The sequence below is a fragment of the Parambassis ranga genome, chromosome 22, assembly GCF_900634625.1.
Source record: "Parambassis ranga chromosome 22, fParRan2.1, whole genome shotgun sequence".
NCBI lineage: Eukaryota > Metazoa > Chordata > Actinopteri > Ambassidae > Parambassis > Parambassis ranga.
In genome coordinates, this window is record NC_041042.1 from 8,297,366 (window position 1) to 8,320,158 (window position 22,793).

Here is a 22,793-nt window from a genome sequence, read left to right on the forward strand (position 1 = left end):
GTTAACATTATTGGACAGATCAAGTGGAGGGTCCCAAGATGTTATAAATAATTAGAAATTCCTCCTTATATCTGGGTTAGAAATCATTATGCTAATTCTCCTCATCTCTTTGGGATTGGGGTAAATAAAGGTGTGAGGGAAGTGGCTGATGAGCTCTGATTGTCTTTCCTCTGCCTGTTTTCTCTGTTGTCATAGCAGAAGCAGACCATAATAATCCTATCCATTTCCAATAAGCTGCGAGGAGGCAATCAGTGCCACCCTGCGCAGGAGTTAATTCTGCAGGGTGTTTTTTGTGTTTGTTTCTATTATACACTAACCAATCAGGTGTAATTTTCATGCAAAATATTATCTTTAAAAAAAATCATAAAACATATGTGCCGTGTTGCAGGTTTGTTTGCAAAGCCTCATTGTGCAGTGTCGACCTGGAGAGTGGGGATGATTTGCTTAGTGTGTGGTCATGTTGCTCTCCTCCTCTCCCTTCCTTTTCTCTAGGTTGCCACGTGCACACACCACACCTGATGGCTAACTTAGTTAGCCCTTTGATATCTCACACACACACATACCAGAAACAAAAACACACAGACATGCACACAAAGTGCTGTGCTACTGCGTCCACCTGTCCTGTCAAGCTCCCTGTCCCTCTGATCTTCTGTCAGAGGGGGCTTCTTATAGCTCAATGCAGAGTGATGGGTGGATTAACTAATTTTTCATCCCTACGTTTGGTTTATATTTAGAACAGGGAGTGTTTCAGTTTCAGTCTACATACAGTCTCACTAAAGTCCTACTTCATATCACGTCTAATGCCTCTGAGCTGATGTAAAATCACAACACACTCACTCATAATCCTCATGAAATGTTAATGCAACAGGCACAATCCATCATCCAAACGCAAACAAAAGTGTAGCCTTGTGACCAAGCATTAAAATACAAGATTGGAAATATATTAAATTTACAATATACACAATATCCATTGTGACATGTGTCGAACTTGTCATTTAAAATATACACAAAATATCATAGTAATTGTTACAATTAATTATAAAATAAATCTGGAATTGAAAGGTTTACTAATACTAGTTATTTAGTTATTTAGCTATTTAATTACATTTGTTTAGATATTAATAGAAGCTTTACAACTTCTCTACCTCATCATCTTTTTAAGGTATACTAGAATCAACTAACTTACCTTAAAGGACACATTAAGAGACTCAAAAAACAAATGATAACAATAAATCCATAATGTAACAGTGTGCTAAGTTTCACTTTCAAAGATAAAGCTCGCCGGCGGGAACCCCTTTAACCTGAAGGCCATGCTCTGGTTTATCCCTCTTTGGAGAGGTTATGGCATGGTTACCAATAACATTACAGAGTGAAGGGAGAAGAAAAAGATTTCCCTCCTTCTTGTCTTGATAAGTATCTGTCTCAATCTATTTTATGGCTTTTCAGGACCCATGCCAGGGCACAGAGGGGAAAGTCAGGTCTTGTAAGTAAATTACAGTAAAATGGCAGGTATTTCTCATCAAAATCTAAACTGACTTTTACAGGCTTACTGTCAAGGTCTATTACTTCATATAAAAAGAGGGCCACTGAGTTCAGTTGGTTTTCAAGCAATTTTACACTTGGGTTCAAAATGGGAAGAAAACACGGTTCAATAAGACATTTATGTTTTTGATTGGTGGAGCACGTGAGGTGCAGGGATGGCGGGATGATTAGGGAGCAATGAGAACAGGGGTATTTCTGGGATGGATGGAGATCCAGGTTGACATTAATTTGGTCTGGCCTTGACTAATGCAACTATCTCCACGTATGAGTTCAAGGGGCTTTTCAGTGAATGAATAGGTGACAGAAGATGGATTTGCCATCCGCTTTTGTTGAAAAGGCTGCGGCATCCGCTAAGGCAGTGGAGAGGCCAGAGGGGAAGAGGAAGTAGATTCATAGAGTAAGTGTGTACACTCGTTAAGAAATATAGAAATACGTGGCTGTATCACAATAGCATACAGTTACACAAGGTGAGCACAAGGTGATAAAGAAATTGTCATGCGCATGGTTAACATTAACTTCGCATGTGTGCCCGAAGTGTTATAGAACAATGTGATAAAGGGCTGGGAAAGACAGCTCCTTTGTTTTCTTCTCATTAGAGAGGGCCGTCTCACACTCCACCCTTGACTGCCTCGTTATTCCTTTAATTAATCAGTTCTCATCAACGGCACCCTCTCATTCTTTCAAGGGCTCTACATCCTGCCATTTACTGCCTCCATTTTCCTCTAGCAATCCAGCATGTGTTTCTTTTATCATTTCGGAAGGCTTTCACCTCCCCCAAAAAGTCCCTCCGTCCTCCTGCCTTCTCTGCCTGGGACCCTTGTCTGATTATTATGCCATTAAGCCTCTCCTCCTCTCCTCTGAAAGAGCAGCAGGGTCCCTCTCCAATCTAAAGAAGTCCTGGGTTTTTTTCTCCTCCTTTCCCTGAAATTACCCGGCGACGCGTGCCTGAGTTTCTAATTGGCATGCCCATCCCTGGAGACGGCCCCCTCCCTTCTTCCTAATGAAAAGCCTCGGCCTTAATTACACTTTCCAAACGCTGATTGTTATTGACAAAACTCCTGTGGCTTGGACAAACGACGGCAGATTAGCTCCATTACAGGCAGCCCTCCAAGAAGAGAAAGAGAGGGATTTCAAATCGACAATGCAAAGTGAGGGGGGAAAAAAGAGGAGCTTTCATTTTTTTTCTCCATGTACCTTGCTCTTAATTGTTTGGGCCATTGCTCCACTTAAGACGTCTCTTTCTTTCCTGATGCCTCTTTTCTGTTCCATTGTGTTGCCGTCAGTGTACTTTTAGTGACGGGACAAAAGCCACATTTATGTTACTTGAGAGAAAATGTTCATCTTTTGTCAATAGACAGGATTGCCGATGGCAGCATGGGTAAACAGGAGGATTTGGCCTAATGCTTTTGTTTGCCTGCAAAAGGTACATAGACTGTCTAAAGCTGATAGGGCTGTAAGGTCCAAAATCAACACCTAGCATCAAGACAGACAGCCAGCTCTACATATAATGCCTGCTGCTGAAAATTTGCTAAAAACATTGGCTGAAAGATGTCACACTCATTCAGCAAAAAGATCAAATCCCTATTTTTTTTGCTACTTTTAATCGTCTCATTTTTCCGCATCCAAACCTGCTGGTTCACTTCACCTATTTTATTTGGTTTTCCACTGAATGTTGCTCACTGCTAAGCAGGCAGAGCTTAGTCCTGGGCAGCTGTGCCTGTTGTGCAGATTTTTTTTAGGCTCAACAATATCTTCATCCTCCTGATTAATCTGGAGCAGAGCGCACAGTTTCACAGTGGGGGGCCTTTCATTGCCTCTCTAATGAGAAGCTGTGATACATCATGGCTGCAGATAGCCAATCGCACCCTAGTCCCCTGACACACACACACAAAACAGGACAAGAATAATAAAGTATGATCTCTAAGCCCCCACAAGGCATCTGGGCAAACAGCCCCTGCAGTTCACCAAATCTGACCTCTGAGTGATGATGTCATGTCCACCATACTCCACCAACCGTGACAGATTAGGTCATCATAATCTCACTAGTTGTCTGTCCCATGTCAAAATGGTCTTCTGGTTTTTTTTCCAATATTTGAAAAATGCATAGATATTTTACAAGGACTAAAAAGGTTTTCATAGTATGGCACATTTTCATATGTTAAAAAGGTTTTTTCTGCTGCATGTCTCAGGAGGAAAATAAAACATCTTCCACACTCCAGTGAGTTTTTACATAGTGAATTGCTTAATCTGAGTATGTTTCAAAGTTGCTGTGAGGCCAAAGGTGTCTTGTATGGAGGGTATGTTTGTGACGCAGCGACATTGGATGAAATAACTTGTATTGAGTGTTTGCAGGGTGGGGGGAAGGTGAGTGGAGAAAAATACCTTGTATTGTCCTTTTAAAAAAGGCTTTGCAGGCCTCACAAGAGGCTACGCCATAGTGATACCCCGAGGCTATATCTCCACAGACCAGGCACAGCCTCTTGGGAAGGGAGTTCAACATGTATTCGCACTTTATGGACGAGTCCTCCATGATGGTGCTGGAGCAGTCGTCATAGCGCTTGCGGCAGGTGCCGGCCCCGAGCCCGCTGGGGGTGAACATAGGTGGTGAGTCCAGGCCGTTTGAGTGGCTGTTCATGGCACTGACATAGCCACCGCTGGCGTCTGAGTTGCCACTGGGGCTGTGGTGGCTGACTGTGTCGATGACCGAGGAGGGACTGGACGGCTCCGTCTTGATGTAGGACCCACAGCTAGAGGGTAGATGCCGGTCATCAGCGGCCATTCTATTCAGCAGCCTTTGGGAAACAGATAGGTGGAGATGATTAGCAAGAAGTTAGCAATGAGTCTCATCAAGCATTAAATGTCTAAAGAAGATATCAGATTCAAAATTTATTTAGTACAGACAATTACAGCATAAAAGCTATTTTCTTTAGACAATCCATTGCTACTTACTCTTACTCTTATATTTGTATGTATTGTCTATATACCATAGTTTGTCCTCTACTCCACTGTGTCCTAACATTCCCCATAAACCACTGAACCACGGGGAGGATGCTAAGTGCTTAATTAGCCTCACACTATGGCAGCTGCTAAAGTGCTTCACAGGACAAATACACACAACTGTAACACACACATCTATACACAGCTGTACACATGATACAAGCACGCAGACAAAAAGAAAGCGAAAGTGAAAGAGAATGAGAGACAGAAAGAGCGAGCACTCAAATAACACACACGCACACACGCACACACAAAGCACATCAGGGTGGGGGCATCTCCATAGTTTAGAGAGCACAGTGGACCTTGGCCTGTCTCCTTGAGTCAGCAGTCAACCAAAAGGAAACATGATGGCAAGATATTGACTTTTTCACTGTCTGCCTAATAACTGTATTTTGGAGTACATGCAATCTGATGCTGTAACGTGTGCAGACTAAAGTGCAGTCTTTTGGCTGTGGCCACAAAATGCACTCTGAAGCCTTCCTTGCCCATATAAATCTATTTCAGTCCTGCTCTATAACCTTTAACTTGAAATTGCACTGAAAGAGCAACAGAGGGGGAAAACTTAGCCTGGAAAGGCTCAACTCATTTTTCCAAGTGAATTGAAAGGGTGAGCTGGAGAAGGAGATGAATAACTCAATGTACTGGGGACACCGTGTAGACACAGTAACCTCCTAGGGTCAAGGCGAGGTCTCACACTAACATACACACACACCCCTTTGCATTAGGTACCATGGAAGAGGTGAAAGGTCAGCTGCACTTGCCTGCATTAACAAAATTGAGCCTTGCATGACTTATGCAAATTTGGATTCAGGGGTTCCCAGTGAGTGGCAGCTAGACAGCCCAAGTTGTGTTTTAGCACATTAGATCCATTAGCATATTGCCAACTAATGGCAATGTTTACATATTTGACATGTCAGTTTAGCGTCAGCACATGGCGAGGGGGATTTTTCCCACTTGGGTCTTGTCTCTCTGATTGGACAACAGCTATTTGTCTCAGAGCACTTGAGACGAAATGAGACGCCCTCGCTTCAATGTCCCCTATTGGACGGCCAGACTGCTTCTTGCTCTCAGAGGCTGATTTAATTGTGAGGATGGGTGACGGAGGGGTTCAGGCCCAGGGGTCAGTGGGTCAACCTTATTTTCTCACCCTGGCTTCCTGGGCCCGTGGAGATGGGGGTCAGCGTGTCAAATTAAATCTCATTCCCGGGTTTCCCTCCCTGCTGTCATGTATATTCATCGAAGCTCCAGGTGCCTACCACTTCTGGAAATTCACAAAAAGGTTAACTGCTAAAATAAATAATAAAAAATGCCCCCTGTTAAAACCGTTGACCTTGTGGAATAAGCCCTTTGCCTGAGCACTAGTGGAATTCTTCTTGCTATATAAAGTCTTCACTATATAAAACAGCCCCCAATCTGCTGTCCAATTTACACTTTATTTCTTTCACCGACTCTTAATTTAAAAACAAATGCGTGCTATACTTGTGATGTTAGTGATTGCGTTGTGGATGGTTGCTCAGATCCACCTGCACTCTTTCACGTCCTTGCAGAAACAGAAAAAGTGGATCCTTTTCATGCCTTTCTAAAATACAACTTGCTGCTCTTGATAATTAATGCAGATTGCATCCCCATAAATTAATGCACAGCTCTGTGTTCATCTGCTTTATGCTCTCTGTTTCAGATGGATATGTGCACCTGTGCGATAGGGCACCTGCACTTGGCTTATTAAAGGCTATATATTAAAACGTAGGAGCACGAGATGGCTCCATTTAGCTTTTATTTCACAAATTCAGAGTAAGCTTAACCCCGGTTCAAAGGCCACCTTCAGGGTGACACTTAGCATAATTGCATAAGTGTCTTAACTGTTTCCCCTCCAGCTCAATGTGGTCATTTATAATAAATGTGCTGGCTAGAATCCCCTTAACTCATTCTGCTATGACACATTATACCACTGCTATGCTTATGTTTTTAACAAGCCTGCATATATTGATTAATGATACTGAGGGAATACTAACCACTTGAACCTGGTGTATTAATCAAACAGTCTAAAATATTTCTATAAATATTCGTAATCTCTGAGGGGACAGGTCCAATTTAAATCTATAAATACAATTGTGTGGGAAAATGAATTATGAACATTAAATAGTTTGACAGCAGCAATAGTACTAATAAATAATTCAATATGTGGGGCAGGTGCTAATTAGCTTGTGTGCTACACAGACGGAGCAGGCAAGAAAGGGTCTGCTGAACTATCGGAGACTTGATGCTGTAAAATCTATAGTTCTTCCTTCCTTCCTCAAGGTAAGAGCATTTTCAAATTCTGCTGCCTGGCTGCTCAAAGGAGCAGCGCTTGTCTAAGACATAGTATCTCCCCTCTCTCTTTTTCTCTCTCTGTTCTCCTCCTTTTGTTCCCTTTGTACCGATCAAAATTCATGCTGAGTAGTAGGCTATGGGCCTGCAAACGCACACTGCGCAGTTTGGTTTTAATCTGATTCCACCTGGCCCTCCTAACAGCATTTCAGATCCTTAATATCATTCCACTGGTGCTGCTGTGACCAGGATTAGCTGGCCTAATGATCTGGCGGCACGTCTCACACTCACTGTTCCTCGACTTCCGAGAGTAGAAACGCAGAACTCTCATTGCTCATGTCTCAACACTTCCTTCGCGTGCAAGCGAAATTTTGGAACACCGGATGACACTGTGTAAAAGCACGCAGAACATTCAGAATCTAATTGAGCCAATTTGTAAGTATTCGTGCTGAGAGCTTCCTGCCCGTACTGACATCGTCCGCTGGTCTCTGTGTGACTACAGCACTCTCAAATGTACAAATCACCAGTGTGCAGAACATACCGGGGCTATCAACTCAAACGGTGACTAAATTCCTCACGTCCTTTTCACTCTCAAGGCCACCAGATGCCAAAAACACCATTTTATAACATTTGTTCACCTCATCCCAGAGTGTCACATCCCTGCTACCTGATCAGACTGGCTAAGTGAAGGGGAAAGGGTTGGTGGTGGGGGTTGACATCTGAAGGCAGGGTGATGGTGATATCAGATGCCCCAGTAGGGGCAGATCTGTCTCGAGACCCCCAGGCGATGTGGCCTGATAAGCCACTGGCCCCAGAGTCAGCGCTGGTAGGACGAACTCAATTAGCTCCTGACAGACCTCCTCTCAGCCCGGCTCAGCCTCCCCACCACAGCCAAGACCCACCGGCAGCTGCCACGCCGACCCCTCCTCCAGGGGCCACTGCCACTTTTTACTGCTCCGGCACACACTGCCACAGACTCATATTTGGGACATGGTCAAAATGTACAGGGCCCCACAACAGTCACAGAAATATTAAAGTTGGTACACCACCAAGGGTGCTCAGTATGTGTTCTCTCACGGGGGAAAATGTAAATGAAAAAGGACTGGGGCTCATGGAAGGGTTGGTGTGGCCCTTGGGAGAAAGGAAAGGGAATGGAGATTCCAAAACACACTTAGCTGAAATATAGAGTGTGCCTCTCTGTCTAACTGGCTCCAGGTTAATGACCATCAGGGGAATAAGGGGCTAAAAGACTCTTGGGGCAATGTATGTAAGTGTGTGTGCGTGTAGCAGGGGCTTGTGTGCTCATATGTCTGAGTATGTGTTTGTGGTGCAGCCAGAATATGAAAGATGGAAATATGGGGGGGGGTCGGTTGATGGCCGTGGTTTGGTTGGAGCCAATCCCGGGACTCCATAGGGACCCATTCTAATCTATGAGGGAGAGGCCCCTAATTTTGGAGTTTCTCATTCATTAGTCCTGCGCTAGCAGAGAGAGGACTGAGAGGAGGGGGTGGACCTGAAGAGATGGGAGGGGCCTCTTTATTTACAGATATGCCAGACACTCAGGAGAAGCTGACAGAGATTTATTATGTGCAGATCTATGGAGGCAAACAAAAGGGAAGTCGAGGAGACAGAAAAACAGGAAAGAGGGCAAAGTAAGCAAGGAGATACATGAGGGGAAGAGAGAGAGGAGACAGAGAAAGCTGTGTTTATCGTACCGATGGGGAGCGAGGGCCCCGGATCAATAGTCAGTAGGCTAGGGGCTAGTGCAGGGTTACCACTTGGGGGGACCATGTTGCTTTGCGGCCTAGGCAATTAAGTTTTTTTCAGTCTCCTGCAGAGGATTATATTTAGCCGCTTCACAGCGATGTTACTGTAGTCTTTATAAAGCCATGAGCTCACTCCACTACGACAACATGAGCCCAATGCTCCAGCGGCACCACAAGATAGAGCTGGCCAAGAAGCAGATCACATCTATTGATCCCCCCTCCCCACTCCTTCCTGTTCTAGAGATGCTGCTGGCAGGAAAGAGAGGGCCTCTTGTGATACAGGCGCTGCTGTTTGTCTGACGTAAACTGTCTGGGCCGCACTGGGCAGATCCTGTTCTTATAAGGGGCTGATTTCAGGATGTTGAGGAAAGCAACTGGCTAATGATAGAGCTAGCGTCAGTGTGTGTGTGTGTGTGTGTGTGCGTGTGGGTGGGGGAAGTGAGAGCATTGCCTGCTGTCTAAACTTCCAACTATGGAGAACAAGGAGTTAACAATCTGACGTGTGGACCCGGTGGAGATGCTCTCTCTGGGATTGGACAGCTCATCATACTGTATGTAAAAAAGAAGTTCAGGGATAATTCCAGGCTGCCTCGCTGTACATTTGGGATCAAATTTCTAATTCTGCCTTTTCATTAGAAAAGATTAGTTTTCATTACATCCATTATGTGGCACAGTCATGGTATAATTTAACAACATACATTTACAATAGCTCTTGATAACTACAAAAAAGTAATTATAGTCCACTGGTTAAAATGACCCTTTAACGGCAGTTCCCGCAAAAGCTTGTCACAAGAAGGCTGGTGTGGGTAATGACATAAGACACAACCTGGTGCATGGTGATACGTTACTGATACACCAGCGCTAATATCACAGTACATGGGTGAATTCTTCCTCTACTGCAAATGTCAGTTAATCTCATATTATAATCTGTTTTGTTCTGCTTTGTTTGCTGTAAAACTCTACATAAACACACCTCTGGTCTATTTTAGAAACAGATTATCCTAAATGAATGTTTGCAATATGATTTTTTTAATCATGTTACAGTTATCAATGAATCATAGTGGTTATCCATTATGCTGCTCCATCATCAATCATTAAAAGCTACTTTTTTCTTCTTTTGTCCCAGAATAATAATAAAAAAGTAAGAAACTGACAGTGAAACTGTAAGAAAGGTGAGGGATATTCCATGTTTTGTTGATGTGTATTTGTGTGTCACAAAAAAAACATTATTATGAAGGGTTAAGGCTATTTAACACAGTCCAATGTAAATCACAGGTTTAGACACAGTCGCTGTGCATACAGGGGGACGGAGGCATAGAGCCATGCATGAAATTACTTCATTAATCTTCTTCTGATAGGCCGTCCTTGTTTAGGAGGAAACTCTACCTGCCTAAAACAAAGAGCCAATCCTGCATCCACTATAAATTATCCTCTTGATCGGAAGAAGAACTAAATATAAACAAAATCACATGCATACACAAACACAGGTACACAGTATGAGGCAAAAAACGATCAGGCTGAAATTAGCAGGTTTATCAGGAAATGATTTAAGCACAATCAGATGTGTCAATGTTTGCAAAGGCTCACAGTTGGTGTGTAATCAGCAGATTAAAATGACATGCATGATACAAACACATTCATCCAGTATGTTTAAAACACGCAATTCAAACTGAACTGAGTCAGATTGTTATGACTGTCACACGCCACAGCAGTCATCACAGTCATAGCAATAGCCTCTAGCTTTTTTTTTTTTTTTACAGGCTCATCTCAACCAGCTGCCACACATTCTCCATAAATAGTGCTGGTAATAAAAAGGCGGGTGGGCCTAAACTGATTTATATGGCAGTGTCCACCACCACGCCATTCAGGAATAATTAAACTTTGGGGATATTTCTTGAATTAATGCGTTTCATTCAGGGCAGGGCAAATCTAAACACGCAACGCAGTGTTTGACCCGTCGACGATGTACATCACAGGGGAAGGCCGCTCAGAGTGGGTTCAACAACCAGCCACTCCAGTGTGACCATTTGATCGCACTTAGCGCTGCAGAGCAGGTCTCATAAGGAGACATTTTAATGTGAACATGTTTTCTGGCCAACAAATACACACGTCGTATTATCTGACAGGAAGTAAAAAAAAAAAAAAAAAAAAAAAAGGAGCAACACGCACACACACAGGCCAACACACACATATGTGATGTCAGATTGAATTGCTGTTTAATTTCTAATATCATGTCAGAATTACTGTAAAGGTTAATGCGGGCCATCTGCAACGAGATAAAGGGAAAAAAGACAAGGATGATTCTGACTTTAGAAAGCACATGCAGTTTCAAGAATTAATTACAATAAGCATGAAAAATGTGGATCGGCTGTCTTGTCAAACTTATGCAAAACTTGAATTTTTACCTGCTAAATATTTATTTATTTATTTAAATATTGACAACACAGCATATACTTCGTCATTTACATTTGTTTCACTCTCTGTGATAGAGGCAAAAAAAAATCTTATTAGGTCAAAATATGACAGCCCAGAGAAATTAGGTCAATAATGTCAGGCTTTTTGAACACTCCCCTGCTAATGGCTGGTTATTGGTCCCATCTACCTCCCCTAGGCAAATCTGGCTGATAGTAGTACTCCCCTCTATCTGTCATAGACACATCCAAAACAACACTACACACCCTCACACAGTGCATTTGTCTTTTTATTTAACAGTTTTAAATGTTGTGGGTGCCATGCCCCCGAGCTTTCTTGAGCCTAAAAACATTTGCACGCAGCTTTCCAAAGAGTGATGACAAAAAAAAAAAACAGTGCCTGTGTTTTTATTTGCAAGGCTCACCCAGGCCGCACACAGACAACTTGGTGAAGCTGTCAGTGGGAATCAGAGCTGCTACTGTGACGGACGGTTTCAATATTGATTTCATAAATAAACAAAGCTAACCATCGATCCTAATGTTATTTTGCATTTCAATTACTGCTCCGAAACATAACCTTCAAACAGCTGACCGCTCAATACCAATAGCCTTCACTGATAAACACCCATATAGTTACCCACCTTACATCACATCTTCTAACCAAGTGTGAATTACTGAATGTAAGATGTCACCCACATTCTAACAGTCACATCATTCAAACAGCAAACTTTTTCTTGTTTTCTTCTAACAACTAAAATACTCAACTAACACTGTTAACAGCTCTTTTCTTGACACAGGTATTTTTGTCAAACTTCTTTGTTTCGCTGTGTGTATGCATGCTCGCATATATGTGCATGCATGTACGTGTGTGTAAATGAAGAGGAGCCCTTCAACGTTAGAGCAACAGGAAGAAGTGCTGACGCACTGTGTCAGTGATAGCACTCTGCTGCCACAAGGGCATGAGAGCCCACATAGGCTAGCATTATCCTTCTAGACTAATGGATCTGGTTATTTTTAAACAGATTCTCACACTGCGGTGGAGGTGTCCAAGGTTACCGTGGACCAGAATTCGGAAGACACGCATGTAGTGACGGTTGGTGATTTCTGTGTAGGTGGATGCTGCATAAGAGCCAAAAAGGCTTTGCTAGGGTAGTCACCAAGAGGTGTAAAGGCCTAACAGCAGGTAGCATCTTATTATAACACTAAGGTCATCCTAGTGATATAAACATAATTCTGTAGAGAGGCTCATACTATGTGTATTTCTATTGAACATTAATAGGGCTACATTTACAGAGATTTTAAAATAACATGAGTAAAGAGTCCTAGTGTATGCTTTTCTAAGCAGCGAAAGATTGTGCTTCATGTGGCAGCTCCCCAAAAGCCTGCCTAAGCATTAACAACTATGAACCCAAATACCTCTGGAACTGCAGCACAGTGAACATCCTGAGAGTGCCAAGACACTCTGCAACCTGGCCTGAAGAGGGACAACATGCCCCCCCCCCACCCCCCCGCTCAGCCTGAGCTGACTGACAGATTTACAGTGAAAGTAATAATACTAGGTACCAGAAATGAGAGGGCTCCCTCGTGGCCAGTGGATTCAGGAATCTCTCTAATGAATTGGACAACAAAGCCCTGTTGGTACAAGAAGGAAGTATTTAGAATCGGGCAACACACTGAACTTCAGGCACATCAGTTTTAATTTTTAAAATATCTTTTTGAAAAAAAAAAAATATGCACACACCCCATCACCTCCTAAAAACTCTGGGTGATGAGGAGGGTGGGACAGGTGGGATGGCCGGGCTGCACGCTGCAGCTACACAGGCCACCAGCTCCTGGCTCATAGCGGGGTGGCCATTCTCGGCCAGGAGCCTCTTCTGGTAATGTATTCTGAAACCAAATTACCGTAAGCTGATCCCATCTGGATAGTGTCTGTGCACGGCTGCTTTGGTTACCCACCACTGCCTCTAGCCTGTGATAGCATCTCCATGAAGACAGCAAAAATCTGATTAACCCAATAACAATGAAACACTTGGTCAAAGAGCAAAGAGCTTTTAACTTAAGATACACTAATGCAATTCCCTCGCCTTGTTTTCTGAAACCTAATAAGAAACAAGTGGACGGACTGCTAGAGATGGGTGTTTGCAGGCTCTAATGCAGCAAGCTGGGAATGAAGTCAAATAAATTGAAATCTAATTCATCACTGTGTGCTAACTTCTTTCTGCTTCTCTAAAAATACATTAAAAAGCTCTTATTTCATGAACGGAAATTGGATAGCCTCGTTAGTTTATTGCAGAGGCTCTGCCAGGGCTTAAGGAAAGCCTGGGTGTTGATGGAACATTTAGAAGCAGAGAGACGTCACATCTCAATTCACTGCCGCTCAAAATGTTGTTTTTTCTAGCAAGCGATGAGGGACTCACATCCTCAGCTAACGCAGCACAAGATCAACAACGAGCCTGTCTCACTCACAGTAAATGATCAATGAGACTTTAATAAGTCTCTGCATACTAACGGCCACGTAAGAATTCAGAGTAGTTGGTGACAACTTCTTTAAGTCATTCTGTAAAAAATAAAAATGTGTCTGTTTTAACACACAACTGCTTCCATCTAATTTCCAGTGGCGATGTCCCTCGGGTCAATCTAAGTGTTCAGTACAGTGATTCCACCACAATGTTGTGCTAATTACATGGAGCACATACATTCCACTAATCCTCCTCAGCCAGGCATCACGCTCACATCCAGCGGGCTGCTGCAAATACCACTGTACAATTAGCAGAGGAGAGCCACTGCTGGAGCAAAATTATCAGCTCACTCAGGCCAACGCAGTGAAGCCGCCACACGTAGACTGTCAGGATACATATTTCTATATAAGAGATTTAAAAATACGAAATCAACCGTTTCTGCAGATTTGTGAGTAAATTCAACACCTGCTCAAAACTTTAGAGTGAAATTCTCTGCTCAGCGTTATGTTAAGATTCATGTCAGCCAAATATTATCAACATCCATTTTTTTCTGAAGTCGTTAAATATTCATTGCATTATTATATAAAATGTTCAAATCAATGCATAGCATCACATCAAGTCTGTTCTGATAAAATTTAGAAAAAAGTACAAAAAAACGCAGACACTGTTTTTTTCACAAGACAGAATATATTGAATTATTTTGCCTGCAGAAATTTAGAAACATTCTATTTTTAACAATTGAAAAAAATGAAACCATGGATATTAATTTTAGTCTCTTAGTATAAGACTAATATTAAAAAATGTGTGTTATATTTTTACAGATTCATTGAAAGTCTAAGAGCTTAAACCTCAAACACTTTTTAAACAAATCATTTGCAAATGAGCAAAAAATGTCTACATTTGTATGTTTTACTTGTGCAATGAATATAATTTGTCTTCTGTTATAAGCTGGATTTGTAGGGGGAATATTAAACATGTACAGCACATATTAAAATGTTTAAATATGAAGTAAGGTGGAGTAAAGCTGTGCTTAATAAATAAATAGAAATAGCTGCTGTTCGAAATAAGGAACAGAAATAAAACCATAAACACTCTTTAACTTAAACTTATGATACCTGACATGTTACAAAAATGTACTGTTTGTGTAATTTTATATTAAGGTCTACCAAAGAGAAGTGTTTTTAAGGTAAATCTGGATTATAGAGATAAATGTATATATGTCTAAGGATATCAAAACATTTTATAGAAAGACTATTAGAATTTGAAGTGATTCAAAAAACAGTCTGTGCACATATGTGTGAGGCAGTAAACACTAACAGACTACAGACTGTGTTGCTTTAAAATCTGACGAATAAAAAAAAACGCAATTTTAGTATGATAAAAAAACAGTTAAATTAGTTAACAGTTACAAAACACCACTATAATAAGAATGCACAGTGTGTATTTTGAAGCGATTTACTGCAATAAATTAAAATTGCCTGAATGCATACGAGGTATTTGTTTTTAAACAGTCTCCCACACCATCACCATGCCTGCACACACTGCACTTTATTAACAGTATCAAGAGAAAAAATGATATAAAAAGTATTTACACTGTGAAATCTAAACTTTAGATAAGTGTTTAAGCCTGTGTTTATAGACTGACACAACAAATAACAACTGCTTCAAATAAAATCAAAGTATTTTCTGCAGTTTAGGATTATTCATTTGTCGTTGTAATTATACGTGTTGACTGGATTTAAAGTTTCATCATTAGGTAGTGTAAGCCCAGACTGTCCCAGCAGCCAGGAGCTGCAGCCTGCCTGGCGTGCCGCTGACTGGGACAGACCTTTCAGCTCACTGAGGTTACAGGGTCCTTTCATTCGTCTTTCCCTGACTACAAACATCTATATTACAGTGTGTAATTTATCCTCTCCAATTCCACACAGTCACGTTAATCTCCCCTCGTCTTAAAATATTATGCTCATTCTCTCTGCGTGGCCGGATCCAGGAACAAAGCCATCAGCAAACAAGCTCCTAACCCAACCGGACAGGTACCCCGAATTCTTCAGGGGGAAAAAAAAACACACTTTCCAAAGGGGCATGTTAAATCAATCGGCCATGCTCTGAATGATATTTGTAAAGACCACCATACAGGATGTGCTCGTACATCTAAAATCTACACACACAAGTAGCTGCACCTGCTCTGCTGCTCTATGCTGTCAACATTATTTAAAAAATACTTCAAAGACTTAAGAGGAGAAAGTGCATGTTTAAGACACAGTCAGAGAGAAGGCGAGAAAAAAACTGTTAACAGGGGAAAAAAAGTTAAGTGACGGGACTAGAAACAAACAACAGGAGCAACAAAGATAAGCAGATAAAATAAAAACAAAGGATGAAAAAAGAAGCAAAGAAAAAAACTGCATAACAACAGAGGGGTTAAAAGGGAAAAGTGAAAGAAGGAAAGAGAAACAAGGTGCACCTACTGGTTATGATAGCTGAGAGGGTCTGGAAGACAAAGTTCTGAAATGTCCATCAGTCCAGTTTTAGCATTCCAGGAATGAGAGGAAGAAGAAAGAGAAAACAATTGAGAGCCGCTTCTTCCCCAAATGATAGCACAGCACCCTCAGAGACAACGCTGCCGAGAACCCCCTCCAGCACCGCTCCCCCCCAGCCTGCACAGGTATGTTGGACTCTGATGGATTGAGTGGGCGCGTGTGTGCATGAGCATGTGTGTTGTGTATGTGTGTGTTTATGTATATATGAGAGAAAGAGTGTGTGTCTGAGTGTATGTAAGTGAATGTGTGTGTGTGACAGAGAGAGAGAGAGAGAGGGAGAGAGTGAAGGGGGGGAGGGACAGATAGACGGAGAGGTAAAGGAGGGTGAGAGAGAGAGAGAAGCGCAGGCAGCAGCGGGATGAGCGCTAAGATGGAGAGAGCATGAGAGTGCGAGCGAGAGGAATGACTCTTTCCATGGTCGGGATAGGGCTCTTTAAGACTCAAGGGCTTGATGAATATGGAACAGCTGCTGTTGGCTGGCTCTGAGGGGCAGGACTTAAAGCGACAGAGGGGCCGGCGGAGCACCGGGGAGGAGGGATCCAAACGCTCACTCACACACTCCGCTGTGCACAACACACAAGGCTCGCACACACACAGACAAAACAAGCTATCACATGAACAACAGAGATGCAACCAGGAGAGCGGTCGGTGCGCAAAGTTTCCATCTCGATTAAACAAACAGAGATGTACAAGCACAAGCCAGGATGAGAAATAAAAGGTTTTAAATATTAGTGAAATGAAAGAAAATCTTTGTTCATGTATTTCTGTGCTCATTTGTAGAAAATGACACAAATTGATGTGTTTAATTTTAAAGGCATAGCATCACTGTACTATTTACTTCTGTAAGTTTCTCTTTCTTTTGCCACTTTAATGTGGAATAATATAGAGGAAAGTCAAAACCATCGTCACATAACAAGCAGCATACACCTCAGAACTGTGACAACACTACAGCCCCTGTCATACACTCTATACACTCTGAAGATCAAAATGCTGCCTACACTGTTATATCACATATTAAAGTCCTCACTATAGAAGTTCCAGCAAACAGTTGAGTGCATCCGCAGCACTCCACTTTCAAAAAGCAATAGCTTTCAAACCACTGAGGACAGTAAATGTATTTATTGAGCTGTGTCGTTAGCTCCATTTGCGGGTGTTACATGTGAGGGACCATTGTGAACCTTTCACCACCTGTGAGAGATGATCTCAAGCCATAACTCATATTCTGGAAGCCCCATCAGCTTCTAAAGCAGCGGAAAATCCAGCTCTGTCTTCTATAACCCCGGCTTTAGAACCGCCTGTGTTTCACTGTTGATCAGGCTCAGTAAGAATGCAGAGAATGCAGATACCATTTCACAGTCAGTGAGGGTCTCCATGTTACTGTATCCCCACATTATAAGAACAGAGCTTACCATGGCATCTTGACACTTGGCTGAGTCAAGCAAGAAGAAAAACAGCAGCTTGCCCACTTCTCCAAAACTCACAAGGCGTCTGAGTGACAACGGTCTCCAGGCTCTTCAGGGAGAATAACAGGGAGTGTGGAGGAGTCCTGATCTACCAGCATACTCATGCAACAAAAAAGGTGTGTTGTACTCTGCTGCTCTTCAGTTTTCTCTACTGAACAGGAACAGCATAACCCCCGGAGAGGAATCCAGTTCCATTCATCGGCTCACGTTTCTATAATCAATGCAAAAACATCACGCAATCCCTATTGATCATCACAGGCCTATTGATGTGCAGGAATAGTGCCTCCACTGTGGCACAGATCACACAGCATCTGGTCTCTTTTTGTGACAAAACAAACGACTAAATAAATGAAAATCCAATTAAGACGGATGCCAAATCAAACACCTGTCAGTTAACCGCATTAGAGAGGAATAAAATCACTATCAAAAAGAGTTCTCAGGCTTCAATACAAGCTGAATATGGAACAAAAAGAAGAACAAGCCACGCTCACTCAGCCTCTTCTCTATGGTTTCCCACTCATTTGTGTGTATATTTCAAAAGATTTTTTTGGTGCCACACCACAAAATAGTGGCACAAAAATAAACCACGCATCAAATACATTAATCACAGCACACCTTATGTTAACAGTGACATCAGGACACTTTTCTCACAATAGACTGTTGAGCTTTAACAAATTCTACATATTTTCCGATGGCCTCCCCACGACTGACACCATGAGAAGTGTGGGTAATACTTCCAGAAGCTGCTATCCTTCCTTCTTAGCTTTGTTATGAAATAAAAAAACAGTGTGTGACAGCTGATTTAGAGGGAAGCGTGCACCTTTTGACAACCAGGAGGACAATGGTGTTAAACATCTAAATGTTTTAATGAGTAAGATTTTGACATTTAGTGTGTGTATATATATATATTACTTATATTTATTTACCACATATGCCCTGTATGTATGTCTGGAGCAGTAAGGAAACTTCCTAAAAGAAGAAGCCATATCTTTATAAGCACTTGGAAACACTAAAAAAATCATGTGCATGTACATGTTTTGTAAAAAAAAAAGTCCTGCAGGGTACACATTTGGAAAGATTTTGTACATAAATGTGCATTTTATCATTTTTAGCCTCTGACGACAAATCGACAGCTTGGCCTAACAACGTCACTATATTTAACTTCTTCATGCATATAGACACGGTCAAATCAATAACATAATTCTGTCTCCACATAATTCGGTCCCACAGGAAAAGGTGTCCGCGTGCACTGCACATGTCTCAGTTAGCCCTCCGCGTGCACACGGGTGTAAAGTGCGTGACAGCTACATTCAAAACAGCATGAAACTCTTCAAATAAATAAAACTACGGTAAAGGTGTAAAATGTGTGCGTAACTGGAAGATTGGTGAATGTGTGGTGTACCTTACTCGGACAAGTCATGTCCCATCCCCCGGCTGAGCACAGCAGCGCACTGTAGAGAGGTGGTGGTGGTGGTGTCTCCAGGTTGTGGTTGGTGCCGGTGCTGGTGTATGTGGCTCTGTGCGTCTGAGCGCGCCGTTTAACTGTCACACACCGCAGCCACACTATCAACTCCTCCTCCGGCGCGCGCCCTGTGGCTAAACCAAACACCTCCACCGGCAGACAGCGGGACCCGGAGAGAGGGGTCAAATGTGGAGGAAAAAAAAGTACAACACAAAGTTAGAGAAGCAGCCATTTCATGTTATTTAATTAGCACTGAATTACGAGCATATATGTTTTCTTAGTCAGTGCTTTATTTTAGTGCTGCGTGAATTCCTGCAGACACCACATACTGTAGGAAAACTCTCAGAGGAGGCTTTACGCAGAGTTTTGTGCTGCAGCTGTTGCGTTAGAGCTGCACTTTGGTTTATTCTGTCTCTCTGGATGTGGACGGGTCATTTTTTTTTACCTGGGAAACGGGCAGGTGACAGCAGACGTGAAAAGGCTGAACAACGTGGCAGTCGGTTGGTTTCCACTAGTGATGAATAAATAACAGCACAATAGCAGCGTCGCGTCTGTTGCACAGATCAGTGTCACATGGCCTAACACAAGTGTCCACAAATAACACAAAACAACACGAGATTTGATTTTTTTTTCTGCAGGCCTAAATGTATTTATGCAAATGAGATATATGTAGCAGGATTATGGGATTAAACTGTGGTCATTGCTTACAAGTAGAAACAAACTATAGAAAGACTTAGTTTTATTTTCTGTTTCCTTCTCCTCCACCTCTCCATCAGTGAGTGACTGCCTCAGCTGTGGATCTGAGCATAAAGCCTGCTGACAGCAAGCAACCAACTCCATCATCTCCACTAGAGGGAGGGCTATCTCACAACAAGGCCACCATGGAGCTGCATCAGAGGTATCTTTATTTATATATTTATCCCCCCCACCCCCAACCCCAAGTTGATAGTGCAATTCATAAACTGAGTGAATGACAGTCAGGACAGTGCCAAACACCAGCCACACACCGGAGACCCTAACCACATTTACTTCTCAGCACAAAAACCTATCCATTACAAACATGTAATTATTGTCCTTAATAAATTAATTCATGCTGAAAGATAGAAATGGGTTCCAGGCTATTGATGTAATCATTTCACTGAGGAAATTAAGTGACATTAAAAGAATGATATTGTCACCGTGAAAGTATCATTGATTCTTTTCGAATGCAATTAACTGTATTTGAAAATGGGACCTGCACACTGAGCTGTGCAGGGAGCACTGAGGATCACTTCATTTGTGAGAGATATAAAGACCAAATTATCCCATCAAAGAGAAAATCTATAAATGTAATGGCACAGCGCTTCAGCACTAAAGAATGACAACAGCGGCTCTGTTCAGTTCCCTGTGTATTAACTGGAAGTGAGCGGCTCACAACATGTCACAGGTGAGATTATCCACACTGTGAAGTAAAGGAGTATATCACCCAAATGAAGTGACACAGGCTGCCAGAAATGATCAGAGATAAAATAAAAAGTGACTTTTGCAGGTGATATCTGAGAATTACATGGAACTGAAATTCAGATTATTGTCAAACTGCAGCCTCTTGAATACAGCACATGCACACAGAGAAGTGACAGAACAGGTTGATCGGCAATGACTAACAAATGATAGGTTTAGGTTTAAAGGTAGAGTAGGAGATTTTGAAAACTCAGTGAGTCAGCCAGATTTCGAAAGTAAACACACGCCCCTTTCTCTCAAAGCTCACCCCGAAGCCACGCCTCCAATCGCATGGACGCGCATTACCTGAAGACGAGCTGCGGTCTGTGACTTCGGCCATCATGCACGTACCTCTCTGGTGCGCGCAGAGCAGGAAGAGAGTGACAACCAGCCAACACTCCGTGCAGGGTCCACCCGGAGGATTGGCTGATGTTTTTAATGTTTTATAGCTTCCACAGATGATCAATATTCTTCGTTTCAATGCAAAACTGCCTAACTAATGGGTTGCTATCGGATTGTAAAGAGAAGTTACACTAATTTAACAAAAAAGTGCATCAGAATGAAATCTCCTACCCTACCTTTAAAACTACCCGGTTAGGTTTCAGAAAGGATCACAGTTTACGATACAAACAATCCATTTTACAAACACACTACACTACTACTGTGGCTTCTGTTTATCCTTTAGCAAAACAAAGAGGGAAATTGTGTTGAATATTTTCTGATATCGTTGTTCACTCAGATCCTGTGCTGGTTGACTGTGCGGTGTTCTCCTGCCTGCTGCTTTAATGGCTTAATGGCCAGAGTGCTGGCTCAAGTCAAGGCTCAAGCACATATTTTCCTATGTTTTATGGCTTTACTATCTATGTCACCATTTACATAGGGGCATGTACAGTAATATGTACCATTTCTGTAATACTGTTTGTGCACATGTGACTTTGCATAGTTGTAGTTTTGATGGATTCCAACAAAAGCATGTTTGTGCAGCAGCACTTGCTGGTCCACACAGCTTCGCTAACTCAATTACAGTGTTGGTAATCCACTGAAAAGACAAGGCAGCAAGGCAGGCCGGCGCAGAAAAAACATAAAACATATCAGACGCAACTACTGATATGATGTCTGTGCATCAGAGGAACCGGGCATCAATCTCCAGTGCTGGTCAAAAATGCTGCATAATTCAAACCCAAACATTTTTCTTTGTGTGATTCAAACCAAATCAGAGGGTCCGAAGCCCCTCTCCCTCCACCTGCTGTCAGCCACCCTCCATCCCACCCGCACCTAAATTTCATTTAAGAGACATCTTTCTCCCTTTCCTCCTCGCTCTCATGCTCTCCACAGTGCTGTCTCTGCTCTCTCTTTGAATTCAGTGCACTGCAGCCTTTAGATTTACTTGCTTAACAAATATGGACAGGGGGTCTAAGTGGTTTTTGAAATCTTCGAATGGACTTTGGAGTGCCTGTGTTGTGTTGGGTGACAACAGTCTCTCTTTTACTGTCTAACCCATACATGCGTGTGTGACTGTGACCATGTTTATGCCTGTGTCGTGGCCTGTGTGTGTGTGAGTGCGTGCATGTATATGTCTTCCCCATGCTCTTGCAGACTCCCAGGCTGGGAGATGGCAGCGCTGGGTGGAGCGGCAGTCTGGAAATGAGATAAGGATGTCTGATTCATAGGATCTGACAGGAAATCTATACTCTGCAATGTTTATAATCCAGCCATTACTACACAGCCGAATGAAAGAACAATAATCCAATCATTTACTCCATATTTACCTGAGGCAGATTCTCAGCTTTAAAGGCAAAGTGCATGGTGTGGAGATGGAGGCTGCAAAACGGCTGATACGGGTGAGGTTGTGGAGGTGCAGTAGTTTGGAGCTCACAGAGAGGAAGACGGTGAGGAAGGTGAGGATGGACTGTCCTCTGGGGAGATGTATGTCTACAGGAGCCGGGATGCTTCACCTGTGTGCACTCTGTGAGGTTAAAGGTCATCCATTACTCATCATTAAGACCCCATTGATTTATGAGTAACTTGGTCTACAGTTTATGAAACATGAGGTGAAGGGTTACAGAGATGAAAATCTCCCTGAATGAGATTGTATTGAAAAAACTCCTTGCTGCACATGGCTCGTGCTGATTAGCAAAAAGCTTCTGTTATTATACATTTAAAGGTGAGGTGTAATTTGGGTCCCTCACAGTGATCCTGTGTCATCTATAACAGAGCAGTCCATACAGCTGAAGCATAGAGGAATTTTCTACAGGGGGTTTACTTATCATAGAGTCTTTCATGGACAGTATGAGCTGCTCTTCATTGTGTACGAGGGGGGAGGTTTATCTTATTTGGAAAAGTGAAGGGGGCCTGCCCTTATCTGTCAAT

The 22,793-nt window shown here is 42.5% G+C and overlaps 1 protein-coding gene across 14 annotated transcripts in view; it reads right to left on the reverse strand.

The window, feature by feature from the left end:
- esrrb (estrogen-related receptor beta) overlaps positions 1 to 20,369 on the reverse strand; it is a 42,098-nt gene extending 21,729 nt beyond the window's left edge. For 4 of the 14 annotated variants that reach the window (XM_028395694.1, XM_028395690.1, XM_028395693.1 and 1 more), the window contains exons 1-3: positions 15,948 to 16,401; positions 12,587 to 12,655; positions 3,925 to 4,334 (exon numbers count right to left, since the gene is read on the reverse strand). In XM_028395694.1, coding sequence (XP_028251495.1) covers positions 3,925 to 4,334; positions 12,587 to 12,655; positions 15,948 to 15,997 — 529 coding nt within the window. In that variant the 5' untranslated portion in view covers positions 15,998 to 16,401. Of the gene's footprint in view, positions 1 to 3,924; positions 4,335 to 4,491; positions 4,539 to 8,561; positions 8,605 to 12,586; positions 12,656 to 15,947; positions 16,402 to 17,428; positions 17,492 to 18,884 lie in introns of those variants that run through there. The other 10 variants (XM_028395703.1, XM_028395692.1, XM_028395691.1 and 7 more) reach the window with 9 other exon arrangements.
- Between the last annotated feature and the right edge of the window lie 2,424 nt (positions 20,370 to 22,793).